The sequence below is a fragment of the Struthio camelus genome, chromosome 23, assembly GCF_040807025.1.
Source record: "Struthio camelus isolate bStrCam1 chromosome 23, bStrCam1.hap1, whole genome shotgun sequence".
Classification (NCBI taxonomy): Eukaryota; Metazoa; Chordata; class Aves; order Struthioniformes; family Struthionidae; genus Struthio; species Struthio camelus.
The window spans coordinates 6,074,531-6,100,195 of NC_090964.1; the positions used below are offsets into that span (position 1 = coordinate 6,074,531).

A 25,665-nucleotide genomic window follows, 5' to 3' on the forward strand; every position below is an offset into this window, starting at 1 on the left:
GTGTCCCCGCTCCGGGGGGCTCCCAAACCTCCTCCCAGAGCCCCGTCCCCGCTCCGGGGGCTCCCAAACCTCCTCCCAGAGCCCCGTCCCCGCTCCGGGGGCTCCCAAACCTCCTCCCAGAGCCCCGTCCCCGCTCCGGGGGCTCCCAAACCTCCTCCCAGAGCCCCGTCCCCGCTCCCGGGGGGCTCCCAAACCTCCTCCCGCCGCCCCGTCCCCGCTCCGGGGGCTCCCAAACCTCCTCCCAGAGCCCCGTCCCTGCTCCCGGGGGCTCCCAAACCTCCTCCCGCCCCCCGTCCCCGCTCCCGGGGCTCCCAAACCTCCTCCCGCCCCCCGTCCCCGCTCCCGGGGGCTCCCAAACCTCCTCCCGTCGCCCCGTCCCCGCTCCGGGGGCTCCCAAACCTCCTCCCGCCGCCCCATCCCCGCTCCCGGGGGGCTCCCAAACCTCCTCCCAGAGCCCCGTCCCCGCTCCCGGGCTCCCAAACCTCCTCCCGCCCCCCGTCCCCGCTCCCGGGGGGCTCCCAAACCTCCTCCCAGAGCCCCGTCCCCGCTCCCGGGGGCTCCCAAACCTCCTCCCAGAGCCCCGTCCCCGCTCCCGGGGGGCTCCCAAACCTCCTCCCAGAGCCCCGTCCCCGCTCCCGGGGGGCTCCCAAACCTCCTCCCGCCCCCCGTCCCCGCTCCGGGGGGCTCCCAAACCTCCTCCCAGAGCCCCGTCCCCGCTCCCGGGGGCTCCCAAACCTCCTCCCAGAGCCCCGTCCCCGCTCCCGGGGGGCTCCCAAACCTCCTCCCAGAGCCCCGTCCCCGCTCCCGGGGGGCTCCCAAACCTCCTCCCGCCCCCGTCCCCGCTCCCGGGGGGCTCCCAAACCTCCTCCCGCCCCCCGTCCCCGCTCCGGGGGGCTCCCAAACCTCCTCCCGCCGCCCCGTCCCCGCTCCCGGGCTCCCAAACCTCCTCCCGCCCCCCGTTCCCGCTCCCGGGGGGCTCCCGAACCTCCTCCCAGAGCCCCGTCCCCGCTCCCGGGGGGGCTCCCGAACCTCCTCCCAGAGCCCCGTCCCCGCTCCGGGGGCTCCCAAACCTCCTCCCGCCCCCCGTCCCCGCTCCGGGGGGCTCCCGAACCTCCTCCCAGAGCCCCGTCCCCGCTCCCGGGGGCTCCCAAACCTCCTCCCGCCCCCCGTCCCCGCTCCCGGGGCTCCCAAACCTCCTCCCGCCCCCCGTCCCCGCTCCCGGGGGGCTCCCGAACCTCCTCCCAGAGCCCCGTCCCCGCTCCCGGGGGGGCTCCCGAACCTCCTCCCAGAGCCCCGTCCCCGCTCCGGGGGGGCTCCCGAACCTCCTCCCAGAGCCCCGTCCCCGCTCCCGGGGGGCTCCCAAACCTCCTCCCAGAGCCCCGTCCCCGCTCCCGGGGGGGCTCCCAAACCTCCTCCCAGAGCCCCGTCCCCGCTCCCGGGGGGCTCCCAAACCTCCTCCCAGAGCCCCGTCCCCGCTCCCGGGGGGCTCCCGAACCTCCTCCCAAAGCCCCGTCCCCGCTCCCGGGGGGCTCCCAAACCTCCTCCCGCCCCCCGTCCCCGCTCCCGGGGGAGGCTCCCAAACCTCCTCCCGCCCCCCGTCCCCGCCTCGCGCTCCTCCCGCCGGCAGGGGGCGCTGCGGCCGGCCGGGCCCCCCCCGGCGGCGGGGGCGCCGCTCTCTCCGCCCGGCCGGGCCCCGCGCAGGAGGCGGCGGGGAAGCGCGGCGGCGGCAGCGGGCCGCGGCGGAGCGCGGGGCAGCGCCGGCGGCGGCGGCGGGGCCGAGGCGGGAGGCGAAGCCGCGGCCCCGCTGAGCCCGCGCCGGGGCCTGCGGGAGCAGCATGGCCGCCAGCCTGTGGATGGGGGACGTGAGTGTCCGGCCGGGACCGGCGCGGGGCTTTGTGAGGCGGGCAGCGGGGCGGCCTGGCCGGCGGCGCGGGGGGCACCGCCGCGGCACCCCGGCTCCGCGCCCCGGGGCGGCCGCGGCCGCGGGCGGGCTCGGGCGGGCTCGCTGACTGACTGACTGACTGACTGACTGACTGACAGACACCCGCGCGCTGCCTGACACCCGCACGCAGACGCACTTGTATCCACGCGGCGACACACGCTCGCGTTGACCCACGCCGGCTGCCGCGCTCGGGGCCGCTCCCCGCCAGACGCGCTTACCCGCCTCGGAGTGCCCCGCGCTGCCTGCCCACCCTGGTGGTCCCCGGCACGCGTGGGCGCTTGCACACTCGTGTTCCTGCCCTCTGGGCGCTTGCACGCTCGCTCAGACGCTCTCAAACTCGCAGGCACTGGCATGCTCAGCGGCTTATGTGCTCACAGCCTTGCAGGGGTGTACGTACACACATACCCGTGGGGGCTCGTCTACACACTCACATGCCGTAGGTGTTTATGCACTTAAAAGCTTAAGCTCACAGTTAAAGGCACTTGTACACTCGCCCTTGTGCTCACGCTCCTAGGCCCCTGCCCAAGAGCATGCCTCGCTGCCTGCCTCACACACACGCGCACGCTCACACTTGTAGCATTTTACACTCTCATACATGCCCACAGAGGCACTAAGTCGCCCCAGAGTTTCCCTCACTGCTGCCTGCGCTGGCCCCTGGGACCACAGCCACGTTCGCCGAGGCTTATTCACTCTCGTGCCTCTCTCGCTGCCTGCTCACATACCCTCCCGGCGACGCTCGCACAGCGATGCACTCCCCTGAGCCTCTCTCGCTGTCTTTCCTTCCCACGGGCTGCGTACACACTCATGCTTCTCCGCCTCAGTGTCCCTCACTGCTTGCCGGCGTACACACATCCTCGCGTACGCGCTCACACGCGCGTACTCGCCCTCAGTGTATCAGTGTTCTGCTATCTGCCACCCGCACACACACACCTGTATGGGTGCTCACATCAGTATATTGTAGCGTCTCCGCTGTCTGCTACTTGTACGCAGCCACATATGCAATCACACCACGTATCACAGTGTCCTTGCTGCCTGCCACATGCCTATATACGCCTGCATGCACATACTCGCATATGCGGTTAAGCCCATACTCGCATCAGCCCATAGCATCCCCCCGGCCTGTTTCTTACAGACCCCGACCAGCGTATCATGGAGTCCCCCGCCGCTTGCCCCTTGCGCACACTTGAATGCCGTAGTCCGTCACAACCTCTCTTTTGTGTGTGTACACACACAGACCAGCATGTTATCGAGGACCCTTGCCGTCTTCCTCTGTCCCATATCCATTCCAAGTCTCCCATTGCGTTGCACGCATACGCTGGCCCTTCAGAGGGTCTTCCACTGCCTGCCACTCATGCAAACACATGCTAGAGTCGCTATGCACTGTCTCTCTTACCTGAACAAAGGGTTATCTCCCATCTCTCCACCGTAAGGTCATCTTCCTTTTCAAACAAATACTCACCAGAACAGCACAGTTACCTCCCTTTCCCTCTCTCACAAGCTACCCACTGCTGTTTGAAATACACATGTACACATCCAGGCAATAGTCACCTGTTGCCTCTATGTGTCTGTCTTTCGTGTGCACACACATACCACAGGCTCACCCTCTGCCTCAGAGGGTCACCCTCTGCCTGACATGTCTGTACAGAGTAGGGCTGCCTGTTGCTTCTTGTATGTGCACCAAAGACAGGATCATTTCTGTTTTACACTCACACTTCTACAGGGCGCCTGGCACCTTTTGCACATGTATGTGCAATAAGGTCACCCATGATCAAATATACACGCACACTGCCAGTCTACACACTCTTACACACATGTGAAAGAACTACCTAGTACCTGACAGGCACAGAAACACATTTGAGGACTATCCGTTGTGACAAGGCCCACTGCCTGTCACACAGGTATATATACTTACATGGAGCTATTTCTGTTCCCCCCACACCTCTTCACCTGTTCCATACCCCTTGTTCATGGTGCCAGTATGAGCTTGGGCCATGCACAGTCCTACTTTTCAGTCCCATGTACCATACAGTCACCTCCTCTCCAGTACCTGCACTCGTACAGCGCTACTGTCCTGCGCTTCGTGCACACTCTTACACGCACAGTGTCACCCTCTCACCCATGCAGCCCAACACACTCAATGCACATGTGCGATACAAAGCGCTGACTGACTGTGGGATGTGGGTTACAGGTCTCCCCTTTAAGTGCTGCCCCGTATAGCTCCCTGGTTACGTGAGGCTGACATGGCTCTGCAAACCCCCACCCCAGCTGGATGGAGGCTGTGTTACCTGACGCATGCCACCCATTCGTCATGGCACCCTGGGCTGTGCCGCACCTTTGTATTGATAGTGCTGGCCCAACCTCTGTTTGCGTACAGAGAAGGAGCTTGCCATCTCCTCATCCCCTGCTCGGTGTAGTGACGCTCAGTTTGTTGCAGTATGTCTCTGAGTGGCTTTTGTCCTTCTGTGAAAGCTCCCTGTTCTCTGAAATTCATGCTGTCTCTTGGGTTCCACTTTGCAGACTGTTGAGCCTGGTTCATGCATGCCTGCTGGTTTTGAGTGGCATCGACCCTCTTAAATGAGTCTTCTTTTTGAAGTGTAAGGGTAAAATACTTCTCAATAATGTTTTAACTGCTTAGGGTGACATTGACACATATATTCTCCTTTTTGTAGACTCCCAAGTCTAACTTTTTTTTTTGCTTTTGTAGCTGGAGCCATATATGGATGAAAGCTTTGTTTCGAGAGCCTTTGCTACCATGGGAGAGCTTGTACTGAGTGTAAAAATCATTCGAAACAGGTTGACAGGGTAACTGTTTATGTTTGTTATCAGTTCATTCTACGAGTGTGTCCTTGCATTTGGATTGAACCTGTTGCCTGCTACATGGCATCTTTGTGGTCCTGTCTATATCAGAATGATTTTCCCTTTGAGCTTTTCATCATTGCTGCCAACAATATAGGTATATTGATGATAGCAATGGAAAGGACAGTTGCTGGCTCTTCAACCTCTCCATCACCTAACCGAGGTTTGGCCCTCATCCTGCAGTGCTTCAGTACTCATTCAAAGAATGGCATGCCTATGACATACAATCCACCTGGGGATTACACGTTCTGGAGTGAAGGCTCCAATGACCAGTCTATGCTAATTGTTATATTGTGCAGCTACACGAAATTGGCAGAGGTGGGATGTCTAACTTAGCAAGAACCTTATGAAGATCTTTTTGAGTTCATTTGGAATAAAGTGAGTGACTATATGCAGCATAAAATAGTGTCCTGTTCTTGTAAGTGTTGTAGTTGCAGCTTTCAACTGTTTAAACTTGGATGGGGAAATTTATGTTTAATGAAATGGAGAAGTAAAACACTTGTGAGCAGAAGTATTTTCTGTGTTCGTATGTTGCCATGACTTATTGGTAAGTAGGGTTATTGCTTCATTGGAGATCAAAGATTACTTTGCTAGTTTCTTTCTGGAAGCTGATGTTCATACTTTGACAAGGAATTTGTTCTAAATGTTGCCACTATAGCAAATTTCCTGCCGTTTATTTAAAAATATAATATTCCTCCTCAAATGTGTTTTAAATCTGAAATCTTTCTCTCTTCTCCCGTATCTCTGTGTTCAGAATTCCAGCAGGCTATTGCTTTGTAGAATTTGCAGATCTAGCTACTGCAGAAAAATGTTTACACAAAATCAATGGAAAACCGCTTCCTGGTGCTACACCGGTAAGTAAATCAGATCAGCTGGTAAAGAAACCAAATTGGGAAGGGATAGATACAGCAGAATCCATATTTTGAGTAATGACTAAAAACAAGCTGAATAGTTAGCAAACTGGAATTCTTGTTTTCCTTAGAGTTAAATTAATGAACATAAAACTGCTAATGGCCTTCCTCAGAAAATTGTTAATTGTTAAAAAGTATTATTTTCTAGGTGAACGTACAGATAAAATCCAGGTATAGAAATAATGTGGTGTGTTTTTGTATTTCTGAACCTTTCTGCTGTTCCCGAAGTTGGACTGATGAGAAGTGAGACAAAAACGAGGAAAAAAGAGGTTGAATATATCTATCGCAGTCCTTCTGTCCCTCTTCATTGCTAGCTCCATGTTAATTGATTACAGTGTGTATGTTGTGATATAGACGCAGATGAACCTGAAGTAAGTTCCTACTGGGATTTGAGTAACTTTGATTTGCAGGAGAAATATGACTTTAAAGCCCTGAATTATTCTTGGCCCTGAGCAAACAAAAGTTATTCAAGCCCATTTACTATGGAAATAGACCTAGCCCATTGTGTAATTGCAATACATGATAAATGTTCTCAGATACCTAAGAGCTAGGTACCTGGGAAGAGGAGGAGGAATAGTCATAGAGGCTAATTTTAGGGTTTTGATTTGAATGTGTAGCAGATTAAAATGGGACAGCTGACACAGCTGTCCATTGTACCCACAAAACTTGGCTGCAGTGGCTAGGATGACTGAATGGCTCATAAAGCACCTCAGTTACAGTGTGATATAGTAAAGTAATCTGAGCCCTGCTTCAGTGTACTTAATACCCTGAGTTGGAAACTGGGAGGTTCAGGTGTTGTTCCATGAATTGTACAATCAGCCTTCCCGAGAGGGTGGCATCCGCCATTGAAAGAGGCAGATAAAAGGCCTGGAGGTATTTGCTTTACCTGTCCCATTTAATATGCCTTTATACTGCAAGTCAGAGGCCGTAATTAAGGAAAGCTGTTCTTTCCAGATGCCTTCTATAGTCACTCGAGAGAGAGAGCAGCTCCTTCAGGAGTAATATATTCATTAAAGTTAGTTTTTGGGAATACTTGCCTTTATCCACAGTTTAATTCAAAATGCGATGTTGTGTAGAGGGCTGGTTTACATAATACATGGAGAGAGTTACAGATGTCAGAAAGAGATCCAGTGTAAGCCAGCCTAAGTTAGTGCATTCAGTGGACAGTTGTCCAGGTCATCCCTTGCATTTAGGTACTTTTTCTCTTGTTTGCAGAAAACTGAATATGGCTCACTCTTTTATTTATTTTTAAATACTGAATCAGCCAGGGGAAGAACAGAGCCGTGGTGATGTTACTGTCTCTGTTTTACAGAATTAGTGTCCCAACAATCATATGAGTAGAAATACTGTTCTCTCACTGATTTTAAATTAAAAATATTGCAGTGAAAAAACAGATCCAATAAAAGACGTGCGTGCTTCAAAGTGGAATCCAGAATCTTGTGTTAGGAAACTAAGCTTGTAAATGGACCATATATGCCACCGTGAAGCAATGAGTGCAAGCATGCAAGGATCATGGTTGTAGACTAGAGTTAAGGCTTTGCTCTGTTTCCTAAGAGTTATTTATGCTGTCACTGAGGGAAGAACATACATCCTACAAAGTACATGAGCAGACTAGGCTCTCGACTGTACTGAGGAAATGTCCTGATCTCTGTTTTATGGACTCACGATGGGCTTACTTTCTTTGGACTAATTTCTCTTGAATTCTTTGACACTATGTCACTGCATAATACAGAGGGAGGTTTGCTATGGACAGTCTGTAGGGAGATAGAAAAATGTGGATTTGGAGTACTTGGGTGGGAATCCAGTTTAGGTCTTCCACTGACTAGGTAAATGCTGAAACCAGTATTCTCGTAAAAGGGAGCAACCATTTTCTTCTTCCTCTGTCAGACAAATTTCAGAAGAAAACAGCACTTTGCAGTGAGCCTACTGGGGTCTTTGTGTGTTAGGCATCATATGAGAATGCCAATGGGATTGAGAACCTCAGGATTTTGAGGTAGAAGATGAGCTGTTACTTAGACCCTGATCAGACTTAGATGTGAGCTGGGCACCAAGCTGCTGAACCTGGTTAGGATGGGTGTGGGGAGTTCCAGATGTGCCAGTAACACAAGTCTAGGCTCCTGGGAAGCTTGTAAAAAAATGAGCAGGTTTCCATTGTTGTAGCTGTACTGAAGTCAGATAAAAATGTCCTTGATGCCTTTACTGGCTGGCCTGACGGCACTGAACATCTGTCGGTATTAAGAAAATGGTGTAAAATAAGCTTATTATATTTTTTTTCCTAATTGCTTGGATTCACATGAGACTGTTTGAATATATGGATTCATTTTTGCCTTGTTTCAGGCAAAGCGATTTAAATTGAATTATGCAACGTATGGAAAACAGCCTGATAACAGGTAAACACTTAACATTCAAATATTAGTTTTGCCTGTTCGATGTCTGTTTATCACCTTCCTTGCAGAGAGTATTCAAAATGTGCAAATCCACAAGTGCGTCATGGCTGGATGAGATCTACAGCTAGCAAGTTTGGATAGGAGAGCTTTCATGAGATGCATGCAACTAAAATTTGTACTGTTTTGTCTAGCAATACCAGATAATCTCATAATTAAGAATGTAGATTATGCTAAACTGTCTTGGAACACACTGTAAATACTTGTGTTGCTGTAGATGTTTTTAGCACTTGCTACATATGTGGGGGTGCATCCCATCATAATACTATATTATGCCATGTAAGTGTTTAGCGCCTGAAGATAGTCGCAGTGGTTTCACACCACCTAGCTTAACTGGCAAGAGTACCACAACAGTCAGCAAAGAGAGAGGTGCTCTGAATTGCCCTCTGGAGAAGCCCGTTTTTCTCCATTGACAGTAAAAGGTGCGTAAGGAGACAAGCTGGCTAAATTAGGCGCCTGAAGTTGGGTGGTGTGAATAGCTTTCATAACGCCTGCCCAAAAACGCTTACACAGTTGAAGTAATAATAACACAAGGAGGTGTTCAGGGAGGTGTGTGCAAGGGTGAAAGCAACAAAGTCTTGCAATTTATTAGGGCAGTGTTAGTCATATCTCAGCAATTATACTTTTATTTTAGGTGATTATTTATAAACCTTTTTCTAAAAAAAAGCTTTTTAGGTAAGAGTCAAGGTATGACGGGCAAGCCAAAAATGATTTTTTTTTTTTCCTGGTAACTAATTCTTTCAATTCCCTGTGCCCTGGAAATGTGGTCATATGCTACAGATTGATAACGTAACCTTTCTGATTCCAATGAATCGCTCTGGGACTCTTTAGTGGAGCTGGGAGGAGAGCTGAGACCTTCTGTCAGTTTTATGCTTTGCCTTTTGTGTGGCACAGCAAATCTGAGGCAGGAATGTGTTTTAAGATATTTAAAATTTCTAGCATCAGAGTATCTAATTCATACATTATCATTTAAGATAACTCTGTTGAAGATACCAAGTCTGTAAATGAGATATCAGACAGCAGACATTGCTTCCTTGTAAATTCAGAGCATTCCACATATGGAGATACTGGCAAAGTATTTAAGGTTCACATTTATTTTAAAAACGATCCTATTAAACTTTACATAAGAGAAATGTTATAAAAATTCAATTAAACTAACTTAATTAGAGATGTTTATGCCGTCTTACCACATTAAAAATCCAGATACAGTGCCATGTTCAGTATTCTTTGAGAACTAAAAAACTGAATTATCTTTAAATAAAAAGGAGTATCGAGCAGATTGGTATGACTACCTGAACTAATTAGAAAAAGCAATGACAAAAACAAAAATTACCTTCGTTTTAGTCACCTAAGCAATTTAATTAGAGGCACTTTGAAGTATCCATTGCACGGTCCTTTAATATCACTGCTATCTGAGTCAAATGTTTGGGGTAAATGTTAGCTGTCACTCAGCGCACTTTTTTCTGTGACTATGCTTAAGAAGTTTTCTTTTGATTTCTTTAGTCCAGAATATTCACTTTTTGTGGGAGACCTGACTCCTGATGTGGATGATGGCATGTTATATGAATTTTTTGTTAAAGTTTATCCATCATGTAGAGGTGGAAAAGTTGTTTTGGACCAGGCAGGAGTATCCAAGTAAGTCAACCTTTATGCATTCCTTTCTTTCATTCCACATGCAGCAACATTGCTTTAGGAAGAATAAAGCCTCTGTTCAAATTTTGAGATTTTATCCCTTTCAAAGGGAGATGTAGTGCAGCGAGGGAAAAAGAGTAGTCATACCAGCTTACATTTTCGTGGAACCCGTGGCTACTAAATACAGTGTTCTTGGATATTCAGTCTACAGTGTATTTAGGTTTCAGTATTCACCGTAGCATATTGTCACTTCTCTGACAGTATTATGATCTTTGTGGGTTGGCAGTATGTTATAGGACTTGTGAAAATTGTGAAAAGCGTCTAAGTAATTTAGGAACTCCGGCTCCCTGAACTTAGAGGTAAAATTATGCTTTTACAGTCTTTAGGCTATTGAGTATACACTCTTGTGGAAGTTTTATGGATTTTTGTTTCAAACAGGGTAGGGCAAACAAAGCTATGAATCTTTGTCAAGTATTTAGCAGCTGCCTTCTTCATCTTCAGTGGAAATGTCTCGCCGAAAACAGATATCAAAAAGCCAGTTTTCTCGATGATGTTAAAACATTTTCTAAATAGCAGAAAATGAAACTGCCTTTTCTCAGGAGAGGAACCAGTTGGTCAGTATCCTTATTTTCAAAACAAAATATGCTTTCAATGAAACACAGTATTCTGACTTAATGCCTGTGTTGTGCTAAGACTTAAAATATAGCTACAGATCTCTCCTCTTTATCACATAAGGGTTTCTCGGTCTTAGACCTGTTGGTTTGAAGGAGCCACTGGAGTTCTCTTGTCCAGCTTCCCACTCCCAGCAGTGCTACTGCTCGCGCTGGATCAGGTCAGCCCTGGATGGTGTGGTCTGGAAAACCTCCTAGGATGGAGATTATACAACTTGTCTGGGCAGCCTGTTCTACTGCTGTACTACCTCCCTGGTGATGAAGGTTCTCCTAACGCCCAACCTGAACCTGTTGCAGAGCTGCTCAGTTACTCTCTGTCTGTTAACGGCTGATGCTGCTACTGCCACTTTGCCTGAGGCCAGCACTGCCCATGTGGGTTCGGGTGCTTAATCCTCCTCGTTGCCCTCTCTGCTCAGGCTTAAACCCAGCAGTGCCTGTTTTGCTATACCTGCTTCAGTGCGTGCCCACAGAATGGGTGCTGAGTGATGCAGGTTGGGCCATTACTTGAGCTTTGGGTATAGTTCCTGAATGCAGGCCTAAGGAAAAAGGAATCTGTGAGGGCTCAGGAAGTGGGGAGGGGACAGAGACTTAAAGTCTTGTTGCTGGGATGGGCACAACTGTCTTCTCTAGCGGTGCCAAGGTGTTGCTCCCAGGGATTTTGCTGTGACTTGTGCACTTACTCAAAGCAGAGGCAACTGCAGGTGTCAGTGTGTTGTGAGAGAGGAGCCTGGGGTTTGTAGATGTGTCTAGTGAAGCCCTGGCTGGAAGGGACAGGTGGTGGCTCAGGAAGGCCTCCACCCAGTACCTCCTGGCCAGACAAGAAAGGAGCTTGAGGCCTGATGCTGTAGTACTGTGCCTGCCTCCAGGCTTAGAAACTTACTTAATTTTGCATGCAAACAGCTAAAACTGATTTAAAAGTTGACTTGCACTAGTTTAATATGTCCTTGTCCTTTTGCAGAGGCAAGTTAAACTGAGATAACCAATTTTCAACAGAATCTACCCATGCAGAGTTTTGCTCTTGCTTAGTTGCTCCAGTTTGTCTATAGACAAGCCTGAGCTTTGATTTGGGCTTGTATATACGTGGAATATGTATGTCTATATATGTGTGTACCTGTGTATAAAAACGTAGACCTGAATGTGTAGCTTGCTATGCAACATGTTGTATTTTGCAGAGCACCAACTACTCTGTGTTAATTACCAATGTGGACCAACTCTTGAGTACTAGGCGATTCCATTTTCAAAATAGTGTCTTTGCATTTAAGAGTTCCCACAGAATAGATAATATGCTGTAAATGTACTCCCTCGCTTACGGCTCCCTCACTTCCCCAGGTAGACAAGCCCTTTCCCTCCCAAACTCCTTCCTTCACCTACATGGATTCCTCTTTCCCTCCCACACCTAAGCCTTTGATCTTTCTGCTGTGTGAGACAGCCCATCCCATCTCGGGATCCTGGCACTGCCCTCTTGGATGCTGTTGCGTTGCCTCTGACTCACTACAGCATCAAAATCCCAGGCAAAGGACTTTTGGGGATGGGGAGGACCAACATTTTCTGTCTGGCTAACATCCACTACTGTTAGCACTGCTCTGAAGGATTGCTAAAGAGCGTAGGGGTTGCTGCCAGCCTGCTACCAGTGTTCAAGTGGTGCTATCAGAGCAAGTTTTAGCAACTTGACATTAAGAACTCATTTTCAGATCCACTGCTGGGAATGCTGATGAGGCTGTACAATTGTTAGGAATGACAGAAAGCCTATTTTAATGTTTTCCTGTTGAGAAAAGGATTTGACTGGAAGCTTTATCTCAGCTGGTCCTGCAGAAAAGCAGTGGTTCTCTTCACAGTGGGACAGTTTTAGGGATAAGTGATGACCTATGTCTTTTCGATCCTGTGCTGACTTGCAATTATGTAGATTATCTGTATCCTCCCGGTACAGATTTGAGGCTTTCCTAACTGTCTGTTCGTGCATATTATTTCGACACGTCTTGTGTCAGCTCACTTAAGAGTTCCCCAGATTCCACTGGCACAGGATCTGCTTCACATTTCTGAAGCCTTTGAAAGTACTACTGAGGTTTAGATGTACAAGTTCAAGCATTTTTCAAATAATGAAGTTACTCGACCAGGCAATCGTTTACTCTCTGGTGAAAGCTTGGACAGTCCTAGTGAAAGTGTTTCGTTTGCGGTAGAGTATTTTCAAAACTAATTTAGATTTCACTGTAAGTATTTGAAAAAAGTAGCATGGCTTTTTTGTTTGTTTGATACAAATTATTCTGAATCTCTGCAGAGGTTACGGGTTCGTGAAATTCACGGATGAACTGGAACAGAAAAGAGCGCTGACAGAGTGTCAGGGAGCTGTGGGGTTGGGCTCTAAACCTGTACGCTTGAGTGTGGCTATACCAAAAGCGTGAGTATAAGAGCAGCCAGGTGTTTAAGAGTGAAATCACATGTATTTTTAAGTATCTCTTTGTGGTTTGGGTGCATATTCTGGACGTTCCCCTCACAAAGTGAGGGAACACCCATGAATATAATAAAATAGCCACGGTTTCAGAATGCGGAAAAAAAATCAAATTATAACGTTAGATCAAGATCATTTTACACTGTCTGTTTTAATTATGTACATTAGTAAATGCACTCACTTGTACACACACTGTATTTAAATATGACTATTTTTGAAGTATATGTTCCTTTGCATTAAATTGGAATTGTCTACATCTGCTATTGACTTCTGGATAGCAACCTCAATTACCTTGCTAATTCTATTACAATGTCTAGTAAATATAAATCTTTTGGGGCAGGGATTAACTTTTTTTTCTGTGTTTGTTCAGAACCTGATACAATGAGATCCTGGTCTGACTTGGGGCTCGTAGCACTAGGGTAATACGAATAATAGAAATTACTCCCTATTTGAATAATATTTAGATTTTCAGTGACCTCAGAAGTGGTTGGTGGGGGGATTAAGGAAGAGAAAAGCAGGAAGAGGGGATGTACTGTGGTGAGAAGAGTGCTATTTCCCTCTTCCTACTTCTCCTTAATTTCATCATTAGGTGTAGTTTTGTGTGTGGAATATTTTCATTTTCAAGCAATATTTGTCACCTCATTATTTCAAGTCTTGATAATTAGGTGGGATTCCTAATTCTTTGGGAACGCTGCCGCGTTATGTCAACGAATGAGAATTTTGCTAGCTCACAGACTATTTAAAATCCTTTTTTAAATTACTGTAGTCCTTTTCACCTCAGGAGTTCTCTAAACTATGGGCACTGAAGATCACCCAGTTCTGTTAGAATGGGGGCGACTACTTGTTGCACAGGCTGCTGTATGGCAGTGACAAAAGGGAGGAGCTTTTGTCCATTATTAGCAAAGGAAACCCCCGTTCTTTTGCAAGGCTCTAAGTCCTTAACTCTTCACGTAAAGCAAAACTCAGTACCTTGTCTCAGGAGGCTGCAGAGTACTTCATCGTAATTATCAGAGGGAAAAAAGGGCCCTAGAATCTGGATCATGGGACCAGGATTTTCTAAACTGAGGCTCATAGTCCCAAACTCTTCCCTCCCCAGAGCCAGGAAATGATCCTAAATTGCTCCTAAAGAGTGAAAGAAATGTTAATTAATGAAGAGGAAGAGGAATACAGGAAAAGGGTTTAAAATTAAACCACCTCTTTCTTTCTGCAAGTTATGCAAATGTTAAAAACAGCAGCAATAAATAGTGAATATATTTTGAAGACTGAAATTTGCATGTTGGAGTAAGCCTTGTCTATGTACCATATAGTAGCTTAAGCTATTTCGTTTTGCTGCTTTTCTTAATCGCTCTGCGTTATGTGTAACTTACTCCTGTTTTATTTTTTTAAGTAATCGTGTGAAACCAATGGAGTACAATCAGATGTACAACTATAATTATAACCAATATTACCAACAATATCACAACTACTATGCCCAGTGGGGCTATGACCAGAACACAGGCAGTTACAGCTACAGCTATCCGCAGTATGGATACACGCAGAGCACAATGCAGGTAGGACAGCGCTGAATACTTGCACTTCAGTGACCTGTTGGCACAAAACCACAGAACATGGTGGTGGGCATATCTTATCTTCAAGCTCTGGGGTCTTAATATTACCACCTACTGGGGAAGCAAAATTATTTAGCAGCCCCTGGCTTGCTGGCTTGTATTGTTGCCTTGTCTGTGGGATATTGCAGGGACTGGGTGGGTAAAAAAGGCTATGGGGCATAAGGGACCTCTAAACACAGCTGTCAGGGTAGAAGGATTCTCTTGACGCGGGCAGTTGGATGGCCAGCAATAAGGATGCTGCCTTTAGGATCCTTCATAAGCCTTGTTTTATAGGATAAGTCAGAACAAGACAGCCACCCACTGCACCGCAGGAATTTCAAGAACCGCTGCCTCTGTTAGAAGCTTCGTGTGGGATCTCCCCCTTGGAGTCTGCTGGGAGTGACTGCCCAGGCTTGTGTGTGAAGGATTCTGTTGTAATCAGCCAGATAAAGAAGTCAGCGTATGACAGTAGTAGTCAGCAGGTGATGTTCTTAGAAAAAGATAAGTGTCTGTAGTCCTGAGGGGTTATTTTTGTCTTTGCAGACATATGAAGAAGTTGGTGAGGATGCATTGGAAGGTATGTTTCTCAAATTCTTTATTGGAGTTGTCATTTCCTTTGCACTGATTAGAGAGCCTTTCTCAAATTGGCCCTTAACTTCAATGTATAGCGTACCTTTATCTTGGAGTAAATCTGGGGCCTGAGGAAATTTGCAGGTCAGTATCACCTAATCGCATCCCAATTTTACACTTGCTGTTGCTAGTCTGAACCTTGCTAAGTCTGAAGCTACCTGGCTTCACTAGCATCGAAAGGATTTGTGGACTTGTGTTCATATCTCCTTAGCCCTGAAAATACAGATTTTAATCTTGTGGAGTACTCAAACTATTGTTCTTTCTCCAGTATTTTTTTCTTTTCTGCTACAAAAATAATGCAACCATTCTGTTCTTCTGTAAGATCTTGGGATTTAGAGTACAGGGTACTCCACTGTGCTTTTGGTTTTAAAAAAGAAATAGCATCAGGTTGCACACTGATACGGTATTTGCATTAGCAGTCATTGGTTGAAATGGGCTAGTAAACCATGCCGGTGTTTTAGATACGATTAAATTTAGATACGTTAAAACACGATATAGCTAAAACTGAATGTGATTACAAGGATTTTATTCCTGATGTGTTTTGCAGTTTTTCCATTTAGTAGGCTAGTTGCTTTTCACTCATATAGTCACTTACTAACCTAAGTGATGGTGCTAGTCTGATAACCTAATCTTTCAATTATGGGTGTTGTTAGGGGAGCTTTAAATCCTACAAGTGGTTTGGTGAAGAAGATGAAGGTTTTTTTTGCTAAATGTTAAGTATGCATTGGTAGTAGCAGAATTATATATGCGATGTGTTACTATCCAGTCCCAAAATTCTTGACAAAGATTTCTTCCAGTCGTAAAATAAGGCACATATTCATACTTAATTCTCTGGGTGTCACTGGCACCACTTTGGTTACTAACTGTGAAATGCTTTGAGATGTTCGAGGCTTTGGCGGACGAGCTCTGGTGACTCTTGTTGCAGCAGTTTAAGACGCTACCATCCCCAGCCATCCACTCTGACCCTGTAGTGGAGTGAGCAGAAGGGAACGTGTGCCTGCGCCTCCACTGCTCCACTTTGCAGTCCGGTGTCTTAGTGCCAACCCACCTTCTTTGGCAGTTTAAGTGGCTACACTGGACTGCGAGGTGCAGGTATGCGTTCTATCTGTTGACTCTGCTATGGGGGCAATCACTGAAAAGAGGGACGTATCTGGAGTTAGTTATTTCTTACCCCATTGCAGAAAGATTTACTAGGGCTAATCTAGTCAGATCCACAACCGGGCAAGTGATGGGAATGCTTTGTGGCACACCCCCCCCACACACACTTTTGTCTTAATAAAACTAACTCATTTATTGGGTTTGGGTTTTTCTTAAACATATTTGGCACGCGACCCATTTGTCTATCTTCTTTCCTCCTCTAGATCCGACGCCTCAGTTGGACGTCCATGAAGCAAATAAACAGTTTATGGAACAGAGTGAAGAGCTCTACGATGCCTTGATGGACTGTCACTGGCAGCCTTTGGACACTGTCTCGTCAGAGATTCCAGCCGTGTTATAGCCTCGTTGCTGAGGCACTATCTCGGTGTGACAAGCCCGCCAGCGCGCTCCGGACTGTTATGCTGCACCTGGATCCTGCAGTAGTGAGGGGTGGCCATTTTCCCACCCGGGTCTGTTACTCGAAGTACAGGAGGACTGTGGCGTTTCCTGTACGAAATGAGTATCGTAGGAGCATCATGGTAACTTTTATTCGTGATGAAAGTTAGAACTGCAACAGTTTTATTCCTTTTGTCTTGAAATGAACTCTTAATACTTCTTGGGAATTGTAATTTATAAACTTTCAACAAGATGGCACAGGGGAAAGACTCTACTCCAACGTACAATAAAAAAGTTGGTCTTTTAAGTAAAATTACCCTTTGCATTTTGGTTCCTGCCCATCTCTCTGTTTTGCTGCCCATGTAACTCTTCAGTCATTTGATCCAGCTCTCCTAAACATGTTTTTTTTAAGTCAATGTCAGATACCACTAAAATGTCTCAAAAGCTTTCTAGTGACTGAATAAGGTTGCTGTAACTTGAGCATGGGAAAGAAGTACATAGGTAAAAGCTTCTGTTTGCTTTACCTAAGCTGTGATCTTGAGCTAGCGAGTTTACAGCTTGGTGTTCTTAAGCAAGCTACCTGAAAAGCATCTTGCAGACAGAAGGGAGTATTATAAAACGATGACAGACCAATGCCTTCTACGGGGTGGTCTCTAGCACAGTTTGGCTTGCCTCTGCATCTGTGTGTGAGGAAATAATTCTTCAGTTAAGCAGTTTAAAACAGTTTTACCGGTAACCTTGTTTAGATATGATTCTGTGTATCTCACTTTTTTCGTTGTGGACAATTCTTGATGGTCTCGTTAAGATATTAAGATTTCACAGCGTCTTCCACTGTCCTGTCAGAGTGAATATGGTAAAAATGAAGATCTTGCAGCAAAAACGGGTCAGAGCAATCTAATCGATATATTGTGCAACAAATTGTTGCTAATCTGGAAAGCAGTTTTCTACTGGACGTTGTATAAGCTGGATGGACAAGCAATATATTTAAGCTAATATTATGTTGCATTAAAAGTGACAGCAAATTAATAGCACTTATGTACATGTTATAAGCCCTTTTCAGGCTTTTGTGCCTTAAACTCTTTGAGAAATAGGAGCAGACAAACTACCTGTAATAAATGTCTATCCAAGAAATAGTTTGGTAACTGAAATTGCTGCTGCGGAGCATTTAGTTGCCTCCCTGCCCATGTTGATGCAGAAATTTGCCACAAAGTTTAAATACTTTCATAAAGCCTACTTCTGCTACACCTTTGTTTGTGTCCATAATTATGATATATTTGTCAGTCTGTGGTCTTTTTATCAACTGCAATGGTAAACGTACTGTGAATATATGAAGGTAATGGTGATCTCTGGATTGGATTTAGCATAGTTTTGAATGAACAATAAGAGAAACACTGGACTCCTACATTCTCATCAGCTGTGGATTTTTTCCTCCTGCTATGCTTTTGACTTTGCTGTGGGCTATTAACAGTATCCTGACCTTCAGTTACTCTGAATTTAAGTAAATGAGTGTTCCCTGCTAGTGGTGTTAGTGTGTCGAAGGCAGCAGAGAGGCGGAAGAGAGCAGAGTGCTTTTTTCTTCCGATGTAGCTGGTCAGCAGCGCTGAACACTAAAATGATGCCCTTCGGCTTCAGAAGTGCCTGCGCCATAGAGCGGCATTTTGGAGGGAATGTAAAGAAGTTTTTTTCTATTCTGTTGTTAAAACACTTTCTAGATCATCCTCTTGCGTTACAGCAGTGCTACTCCGTACCCTCTTCATGCTCCTTTTTTTGGCCTGCATTTCCCTAACCCCCTAAGTTTATTTTTTGTAATACAGCCCTCATAATTCTCTACAGGAGGTGACCTGAAGCCACGCTTATTTTATCAATATAAATGTATGCTGCTATGCTGAGGCCTGAAATAGCTCATCCATTTCCTTTTAGGAGAGGAGCTGATGTGAGGCTTTGGGCCATGGTCCCGTGAATGCGTGAGGCTGATCACTGTCTAATGGCTGAGGAAGAGAGAGGCAGCTCCCCACAGCAGCACAGAGGGAAGGTGGGGGGTGAGAAAAGCTCAGAGCATTTGGAGAAGAAATGCAATTCTTCAAAGCTGTCTGTCAAACCTGGGAAATTATTTTGGAGCGGAGGGGTAAGTCCAATCCCTTCCCTCTCCCCCCAAAAATTGGGGTGAGTGAGAAAGGAGGCAGTTTTCTCACCCTGCCAAGTTTAGTAAGAGGAAAGAGCTTCCTCCCCAGCATTGCTTTGTAGGTGTGAGTTTTCAGTTATCTTTGTCAGCCTTTTGGGGCTGTTTTCTTAGAATCTCAGCCAAATGTTCTGTTGTTCATCTCTCTGCACTTTTTTTCTATGTGTCACTTGTTTATTCTTCTTAATGTTCCTTTTCAGCTCCCGGCCACCATTGCAGCACCTGGAGTTCAGAGGAGCCTTTTGTGCAGAGCTACAAAACATCCACTCACCTGGATTGGTAGGGTTTGTGTTTTGGAAGCCAAGATAAAGAGAGTGTGGGATTTTGTCTCTCCTGGATGGCTACAGGAAGAGCCCTGATTAATTACTACTTAGTGTAACGCAAGATGAAAGACAAGGACTCCATGTAGTGAGGCAAATAGTGCTTTTATCGTTACATGCTGAAGGCAAGAAATTCAAGGCAGATGGTATCACAACGCACTGGAACTATGCGCTTCTTGAAAAATTGCATCAAAACCTGCAATTTAGATTATGAAGTACTCTGCCTTTCAGCATGCAACACTTGCCAGTGATTACAAAAAGTCTTAAACATTCTCACTATTATACTTGACTACGATGTGATGATTCAATTTAGATTACTGTGTTTAGATTGCAGGGACTCTCAGATTACAACTTGAGCTACAGAGACTGAAAAATGTTTAGCCAGCTATAGAGTTGGAAAGATGTAGGCGTTATTCCCGCCAGGCGTTTAAGTGGTGATTTCCACGCTGTAGCCTGCACGGCTACGTGGTGCCCTGTTGCCATTACTGTGTGCTTAATTAGCAGTTTGATGGTACAGATGAGTGGTGAGAAATTGTGGCAGGCTGCCAGTGGGCAAAGGGGTTTCAAAACCACTTTTTTAACAAACCTGGGTCCATACCAGCACGGCCCCATGTAGGAGGTAAGGGCTGTGATTGGGGGCCTGCAGTGATGCTCTCTGTGTCTCGGCAGAGAGGATTTCTCTTGTCTGGACCATTTTCAGGAGACGGGTTTGTAGCATCCCCTCCAGATCCCATCCTGCACGCTTCAAGCAGCGCTGAACGCCCTTAGGTATTTCTCTGAAACCCTTTTGAGGAACAGAGATGTTTTGCTCTGATCTTTGCATACGCAGTCGGTTTCTCATTGCTGGGTTGCTAATCCTCAGCTTCTGCTAAACAAGATCTGAGAGGAACTTTTAACTTCCAGCCTTGCTGTCTCCCAAAGCATCATGTAACAGTGCACTGGATACACCAGTTTCTGGATTTAACTTGGCACTTGCTTTGACATGAAATTAATTCTATAACAGGATAGGGGGTGAATTTTAAATGCAACAGCTACATTTAAAAACTGATAAAGGTAGTTCAGAAAAAGTTACCCTGACAAAGCCTTCTTTACCTTTTTGCTTGCTCCAAACGTTTCTTCAGAAGCTAGCTCCATTTGCTTCCAAACTACTACTCTTTTCTCTCTTAGCAGTTATTCCCAGTCAAAATGGAATCTTTTTCTTTTTTACTGTTACTACAATAAGGTCCCAGTTCCTGTCGCGTCTGGGGATGTGACGGGGAGGTTTCTAGGTTCGCTTTGCCGGAGGTACTGTGCCAAGGAGAATTAGTGCCGGCAGGGGTATGCCCCCTGACTCGGCACGGCAGCTGCAGAATTCCCGGAGGAGGTGGAAGACGGGACCACCTGCTTGCAAGCTGTCCCCGCCGGATTCAACAAGGAGTGTTTTTAGAAGAGCTTGGTCACGCAAGATTTGGGGCTCGTTCCCAGACTTGATTCTGCTTTACATGGGTCCAGGCTTTCTTCATTTGTGATCTGGCAAGGAGTAACCACACTGAAAGGGCGATTCCTAAGCAGGAAGCACCCAAGATTTGTGAATATTGCTCAGAATAGATTGAAAGTTAACTGTTTTTTCTCCCTCGCCCCTTTTCCACCTTCTCCAGGGCTCAAGGGCAGGAAGCAGACGTTTGCTCTAAAGTCCAAGATCCAGCTTTTCATCCTGATTTCTTGTTGCGGCTATGGCTTCAGCATCTGTACTGCAGAAACTTCAGGAGCCCCTTCCAGTCAGTTAGTAGGTGCTCTCCTTTCAAATGCTCTCCACTAACTATAGATTGTGAGCCAGGGATATGACAGAGGTATTGTTTCAGCAGATAGACTTTTGTTTCCAAGAAACTTTTCTTCCGTTCCCTGAGGGTGGGGTGCTCCCTGCTGCGATATACTTTCCTAAAGGGAGGACGGACTAGGAAAAATGTGGCCACTGCCATCACCTTTTCGAAGAGGAACCAATGACATGCACTCGAGGGGAAGAGGAGAAAGAAGCTGCATCTTGTCCATGTCAGGTAGATATGAGATTTATTTAGGCTGGGGTTGGGTGGGGAGCACAGCTCACCTCCTGGTGCAAGTTGGGGGGGGGGGAGGGGGGGGCTTGCAAACTGGGGTCTTCCTGCTTTGGGGTGAGATGTCCCCCTTCCTTGCTGCAGCCGGAGGTGGGGGATGCCTTTATTCTTTGGAGATTGGGGTCACCACTGGCACGGCACGGCACGGCTTTGGGGGGGTGCGGGGCGGGGGGGGGGCTTGTAGGCGGCGCGAACTACAACTCCCAGAGGGCGCTGCGGGAGGGTCCGTCCGCGAGAGCCAATCAGCGCCCGCGCTGCCGGTCTATAAAAAGCTCGCGGCGGGCGGGCTTCTCTCTTTTGCCCGGCGATGGCGGCGAGGGAGGTGCGGGCGGGCGGCGGCGGCGGCGGCCGGGGGGGGGGAACGACAATCCGGTACCATCCGCCGCGCCCGGGGCCTCCCCGCCGCTCGGCCGCACCGTATCGGCGCCCCGGCGGCTCCGCGTCCGGGCGGCGGCGTTTCGGGGGAGGGAAAGGGGGCTCCGATGGGCCGTGAGGCGGGCGGCGGCGGGCGCGGGGCCTTGGCGCCCCCGCGGCGGGAGAAGCGCGAACCGGCCTGGGGGGAGAGGGCGCCCCGCGGCGGGGCCGCGGCAGCCGCTCCGGCCCTGTCGAAGCTGCGTCTGCCTGGCTTGCGTAGCTGGCGCAGTCAAAAAGGAGCCGACAGCGAGCTGTTTTCCCTGACGGTCGCTGCGCAGTTTGTTCTGCCGTAACTGCCCAGCAACATCTCGGGAAAACACACCTTTGGGAAAGGTGGTGGTCCTCGGCGCTGCCGCTGCTAGAAGATGGCAGCTGTTCGGTGCTTTTGGGGTCCCGGCGGGGGAAGGCGTACGGGGAAGTGGGAGGCAGTGGGTGTCATAGCCTTTCTGTGACTCGAAAGTCCTTTTTCTGCGTAAGAAGCTGCTTGATGTTGAAGACTGGTGCTCTCCCCGGCATCCTTCAAGCATGGAAGGTGATCGCATGTATGCAAGATCATGGGGTGGTAACGGCCCAGGCTGAGCAGCACAAACAGGTGAGATGTGATTTAGGCTCTTGATTTTCTCCTTGTTATTGAGAATTTGACTAGCTGTCATCACTGTCTCCATTACCTAGAGCACCAAACAGCAGCGTTTTCTGGAGGCAGTTTTTGTCGCAGGTGCTTTGGTTCCTCTGCAGGCCTCATTCTTGGGCTTAGGCCCAGCAGACAAGGATTTCTCACTAGCAGGGCCTGCTGCAAATACTCCTTCAGCCCTTAAGCACTGGGGACTCTGCTTCTGTATTTATTACCTTATCAAGATCTGATGTATACCCGGGATAAAAGAGGAGCTCATCTTTCCAGCATCATTTGTGAGGGCCAGCAGCAGAGCTGGGAACCAGATCTTGTCTTAAGCCAATAAATAACTCTGCTTTTGGTGTACCTGCCTGTTTTCTCTCTGCAGCTGTAAAAAGCTTTGCCAAACAGTGGTTTCTAGTCCGCATGTTAATCCAAGAGCTGTGGCTTCATGAAATAGCCACAGTTCTCCAACAACATGCAAGAGCAACAGGAAGGTCTTTGACTGCTGGGCCTCTTTTGCCTGTTGCTGTCACTCGCCCCTCCTATATGTTTTCAGGGACATAAGGTATATTGTTGCCCCCGTTGTAGGGCACCAGTGGCTTCTGGAGTGGATGTGTTAGTGTGTTCCTGTGTTGGTGTGGCATGTGTCCATGAAGAGTAGTATCTGCAACCTGTTTCTGACTATGTGGGTGGTGGTGTGGTGTGTTGCAGGGTTACGGGATGATTAGGAGCTCGTTCAACTGATTGCCTGCCTGCTGGATAGACCCACCATGGCACTTGTAAGGTGAGAACTTAACCCCTTGCCAGAGCAGAAGCTCTGGTGCGTCCCTCCAGATCCCTTTCCCATCGGATCTGAATACCGATCTTGTGGTCGAAAAAGGAGGAAAAATAAAATGCAAACTGGTCTCAGCCTCTTTGCTGGTACAGTCTTGCTCTGAGAGGGGCCAGTTTGAAGACATTTTAAGTTAATCTTGCTGCTTTGGGGAGGCTGGAGTGGGAAGGAAACCCACTAGTCAGAATGGGTAAGTGGGTTAGACCTGTGGAAATTTGCAGCAGAAGTATTAAGATTGTGGCTGAAATAATGACAGGAAATTGTGTGTGTGTATAAGCAAGAGAAAGGAACAGTATCAGTGTCAAAGGTCAGGAGCTCACGAGGACTCCAGTGGGTGGTTTTGTTTGGAGACCAGGGAGCAACAAGACAAAACAGCCTGAATGTGTAAGATCAGATGGGAGGGAGGAAGATAAAGGGCAAGATTGGAGGCCCTTATAGGCTAAAGCAAGATGGTGAGTAAAAAGATAACATTGTTGATTCCTAAAAGGTACAGACATTCTGTCCAAAGGCTATGTTGTGGTCACCCACTAAGAGGATCCCAGGAGGTGTAGTGACGATTTGCTAGCTGCTCTCTTCTGTGTCATACACAAGTAATCATCCTGGGGAGCCTTATGCATGGGGACGTGAGTCAGCGGAGTCAGGAAGTCATATAAAATAAAAAATTGAATTTCCCTGTTGTACAGGCTTGCAATGAGTTTAGTCATGTTAATCACAGCACTGGATGCAAATTACTTTGAGGTGACAGTGACCTTCAAGTCTGAAAGGGTTCCAAGCACTGTCTAGTGGTCACTTGAGCATTTCTGCTAGTTGTTTTGCTCCTGGGGGAACCCCATTAAAACATGCTCCTTTAGAATTGAAGGATATCTGGGCTTGACTTGATGCATTGATTCTTTCTGTGTACAGAGGCCCATCACCTTCGGATTGCCTAGCTGTGACTATATTGTCTTTTTCAGGAATCACTTAGTGGAAAAAGCTGAGAGCTCATGGACGTAAGGCCTTTATCCCTTGCTTCAGTGAAGGGAATCAGTTTGCTCTCCAAAAGGCGTAAATCATGTATGGAGAAGCTATGCAGCTCGACATGTGAGTGTCCTTTGTGAGTAAGCGTGAGAATTGTTTGGTTTTCATAAGTGGCATCTCAGCTGTCCTACGGAGTATGAAGAACGCTATAAACTGACTGTGAAGTGAGTTGTGCCTATACTGTCAGCAGCTACTAAAATCCTTTTCTAACCAGCCACTGGAAATGGCTAATCCTCAACTGGACTTTGCAGCCTGTTGGGGCTTTCCGGGTGGGAATGATAAAGGTCAGTAGTAAGGTTTGTAGTTTGGGAGCATGGTGTCTCTTAAGTCAGAGTTTTGGTGAGATCGGTCATGCCACACCTGGTCAGTGATGACTCTTTCTTTGGAGACTGCTGGATGAATCCTGCGGATATGGGGCTGAGGCCAGGCAGCAGCACAAACTCCCTAAAATCACTGCAAAGTGCTGGGAGTGGGAGTGCCAGGGAATTCCTTAACGCAGATGAAATCTGAAGCTATGCCATGTCAAACTGTTCTTCATTCAGACTTTTTTCCCCACTCTTTAGGTCTAAATGGAATATGGAGTTGAGATGAGCCTGTCCCTGAAGGTTTCAGCCTCTGTCTTTTTTTTTTTTTTTTTTTTTTTTTTGATCCTCTCCTAAAGTGGTAATTCTGCATGAACAGATCCTGGCTCCTTTGTAAGCTGTGAGCTCCCCCAGGTGGGGACAACTGCTTAGGTTCAGGAGTCATTCAGTTTTACAGGTAGCAGGAGCTTGTTTGACTCTAGATGTTGTTAAAGTTGCTAAATACTCAGCAGGGAAGAAGTGTTCCTGCCATAGAGTTTTATCAGAGGAAGAATTTGGGGGGGGGTCTGGACTTAAAACATTTGGAGGGTGAATAAATGCATTTGAAACTCTTGCTGTCTCTCTTGTGTTCATGTTTGGGGTCTGTTGGTTTGTGATGACCACCTGCCTGCTCTGGGCTGCTCTTGGAGAGTGGGAGAGGGAGGGGGCTTGTGAATCCTGGCTGTGCTGGTGAGCAGCAACCCTTGGAGCAGGCTGTAAGGGCTGTGGTGCGAGAAGCAGGGATGTTTGCAAAACTGCTCCTGCCCAGGCATAGCGTCTGTCTAGACAGCAGTCACTGCTGTGCAGGCTTCCTGGGAAGTGGCAACCAACCAGCCTTTTACTTAACAAGGGCAGAACCATGTGTTCTGCTGGAATTGCCTCCCTGTTAGGCCGATTTGTAATAGGGTGTTTCAGCAGAGTAGTCATGGCTCAAGGCTGCTTCAAAAGGACCAACAAACTTGTTAAGTAAATGATGTGTGGCTCTAAGGTGTCTGGGCTGGGAGGGATGTGGAAGGGAGAAGGGAGCAGCATGTTTTAAGGCAATATCTAACAAAGTTGCCAACATGCTCTGCTATAGGCCTGGTGAGTCAAGCTGTGCATTTTCTCATTTTGGAAAATGAGCTGAGGATGAGAACAGACCCAGAGGCTGCGTTGTTGCTTGTTGCGCTGTGCCACAAAGCGAAATGCTTAGAAAGAAAGGTCTCTGG

The 25,665-nt window shown here is 47.7% G+C and overlaps 1 protein-coding gene and 4 non-coding genes across 14 annotated transcripts; all 5 read left to right on the forward strand.

The window, feature by feature from the left end:
* The first annotated feature begins 1,699 nt into the window (after positions 1–1,699).
* On the forward strand, positions 1,700–25,029 carry TRNAU1AP (tRNA selenocysteine 1 associated protein 1). 10 transcript variants are annotated; one of them, XM_068917293.1, is made up of 14 exons: positions 1,700–1,862; positions 4,647–4,744; positions 5,553–5,652; positions 8,047–8,099; positions 9,657–9,788; positions 12,732–12,851; positions 14,290–14,452; positions 15,032–15,065; positions 16,480–18,776; positions 19,031–19,109; positions 20,788–21,183; positions 22,135–22,246; positions 22,979–23,051; positions 24,053–25,029. In XM_068917293.1, the coding sequence occupies exons 1-9, from the start codon at positions 1,836–1,838 to the stop codon at positions 16,614–16,616; spliced, it is 864 nt and encodes a 287-aa protein (XP_068773394.1). In that variant the 5' UTR covers positions 1,700–1,835; the 3' UTR covers positions 16,617–18,776; positions 19,031–19,109; positions 20,788–21,183; positions 22,135–22,246; positions 22,979–23,051; positions 24,053–25,029. The 10 variants fall into 10 exon arrangements, with proteins under 10 accessions (XP_068773394.1, XP_068773397.1, XP_068773395.1 ...); XM_068917296.1 differs by having other exon boundaries at positions 16,480–21,183; positions 24,053–24,179; positions 24,680–25,029; XM_068917294.1 differs by having other exon boundaries at positions 16,480–20,915; positions 20,992–21,183.
* On the forward strand, positions 21,835–21,978 carry LOC138062066 (small nucleolar RNA SNORA16B/SNORA16A family). Its single transcript, XR_011136065.1, has one exon. It is a non-coding gene; the product is annotated as a small nucleolar RNA SNORA16B/SNORA16A family (small nucleolar RNA).
* On the forward strand, positions 22,687–22,817 carry LOC138062067 (small nucleolar RNA SNORA44). The gene has a single exon (XR_011136066.1). It is a non-coding gene; the product is annotated as a small nucleolar RNA SNORA44 (small nucleolar RNA).
* LOC138062068 (small nucleolar RNA SNORA61) lies at positions 23,093–23,228 on the forward strand. The gene has a single exon (XR_011136067.1). It is a non-coding gene; the product is annotated as a small nucleolar RNA SNORA61 (small nucleolar RNA).
* Positions 24,476–24,545, forward strand: LOC138062074 (small nucleolar RNA SNORD99). Its single transcript, XR_011136073.1, has one exon. It is a non-coding gene; the product is annotated as a small nucleolar RNA SNORD99 (small nucleolar RNA).
* Positions 25,030–25,665: the final 636 nt, after the last annotated feature.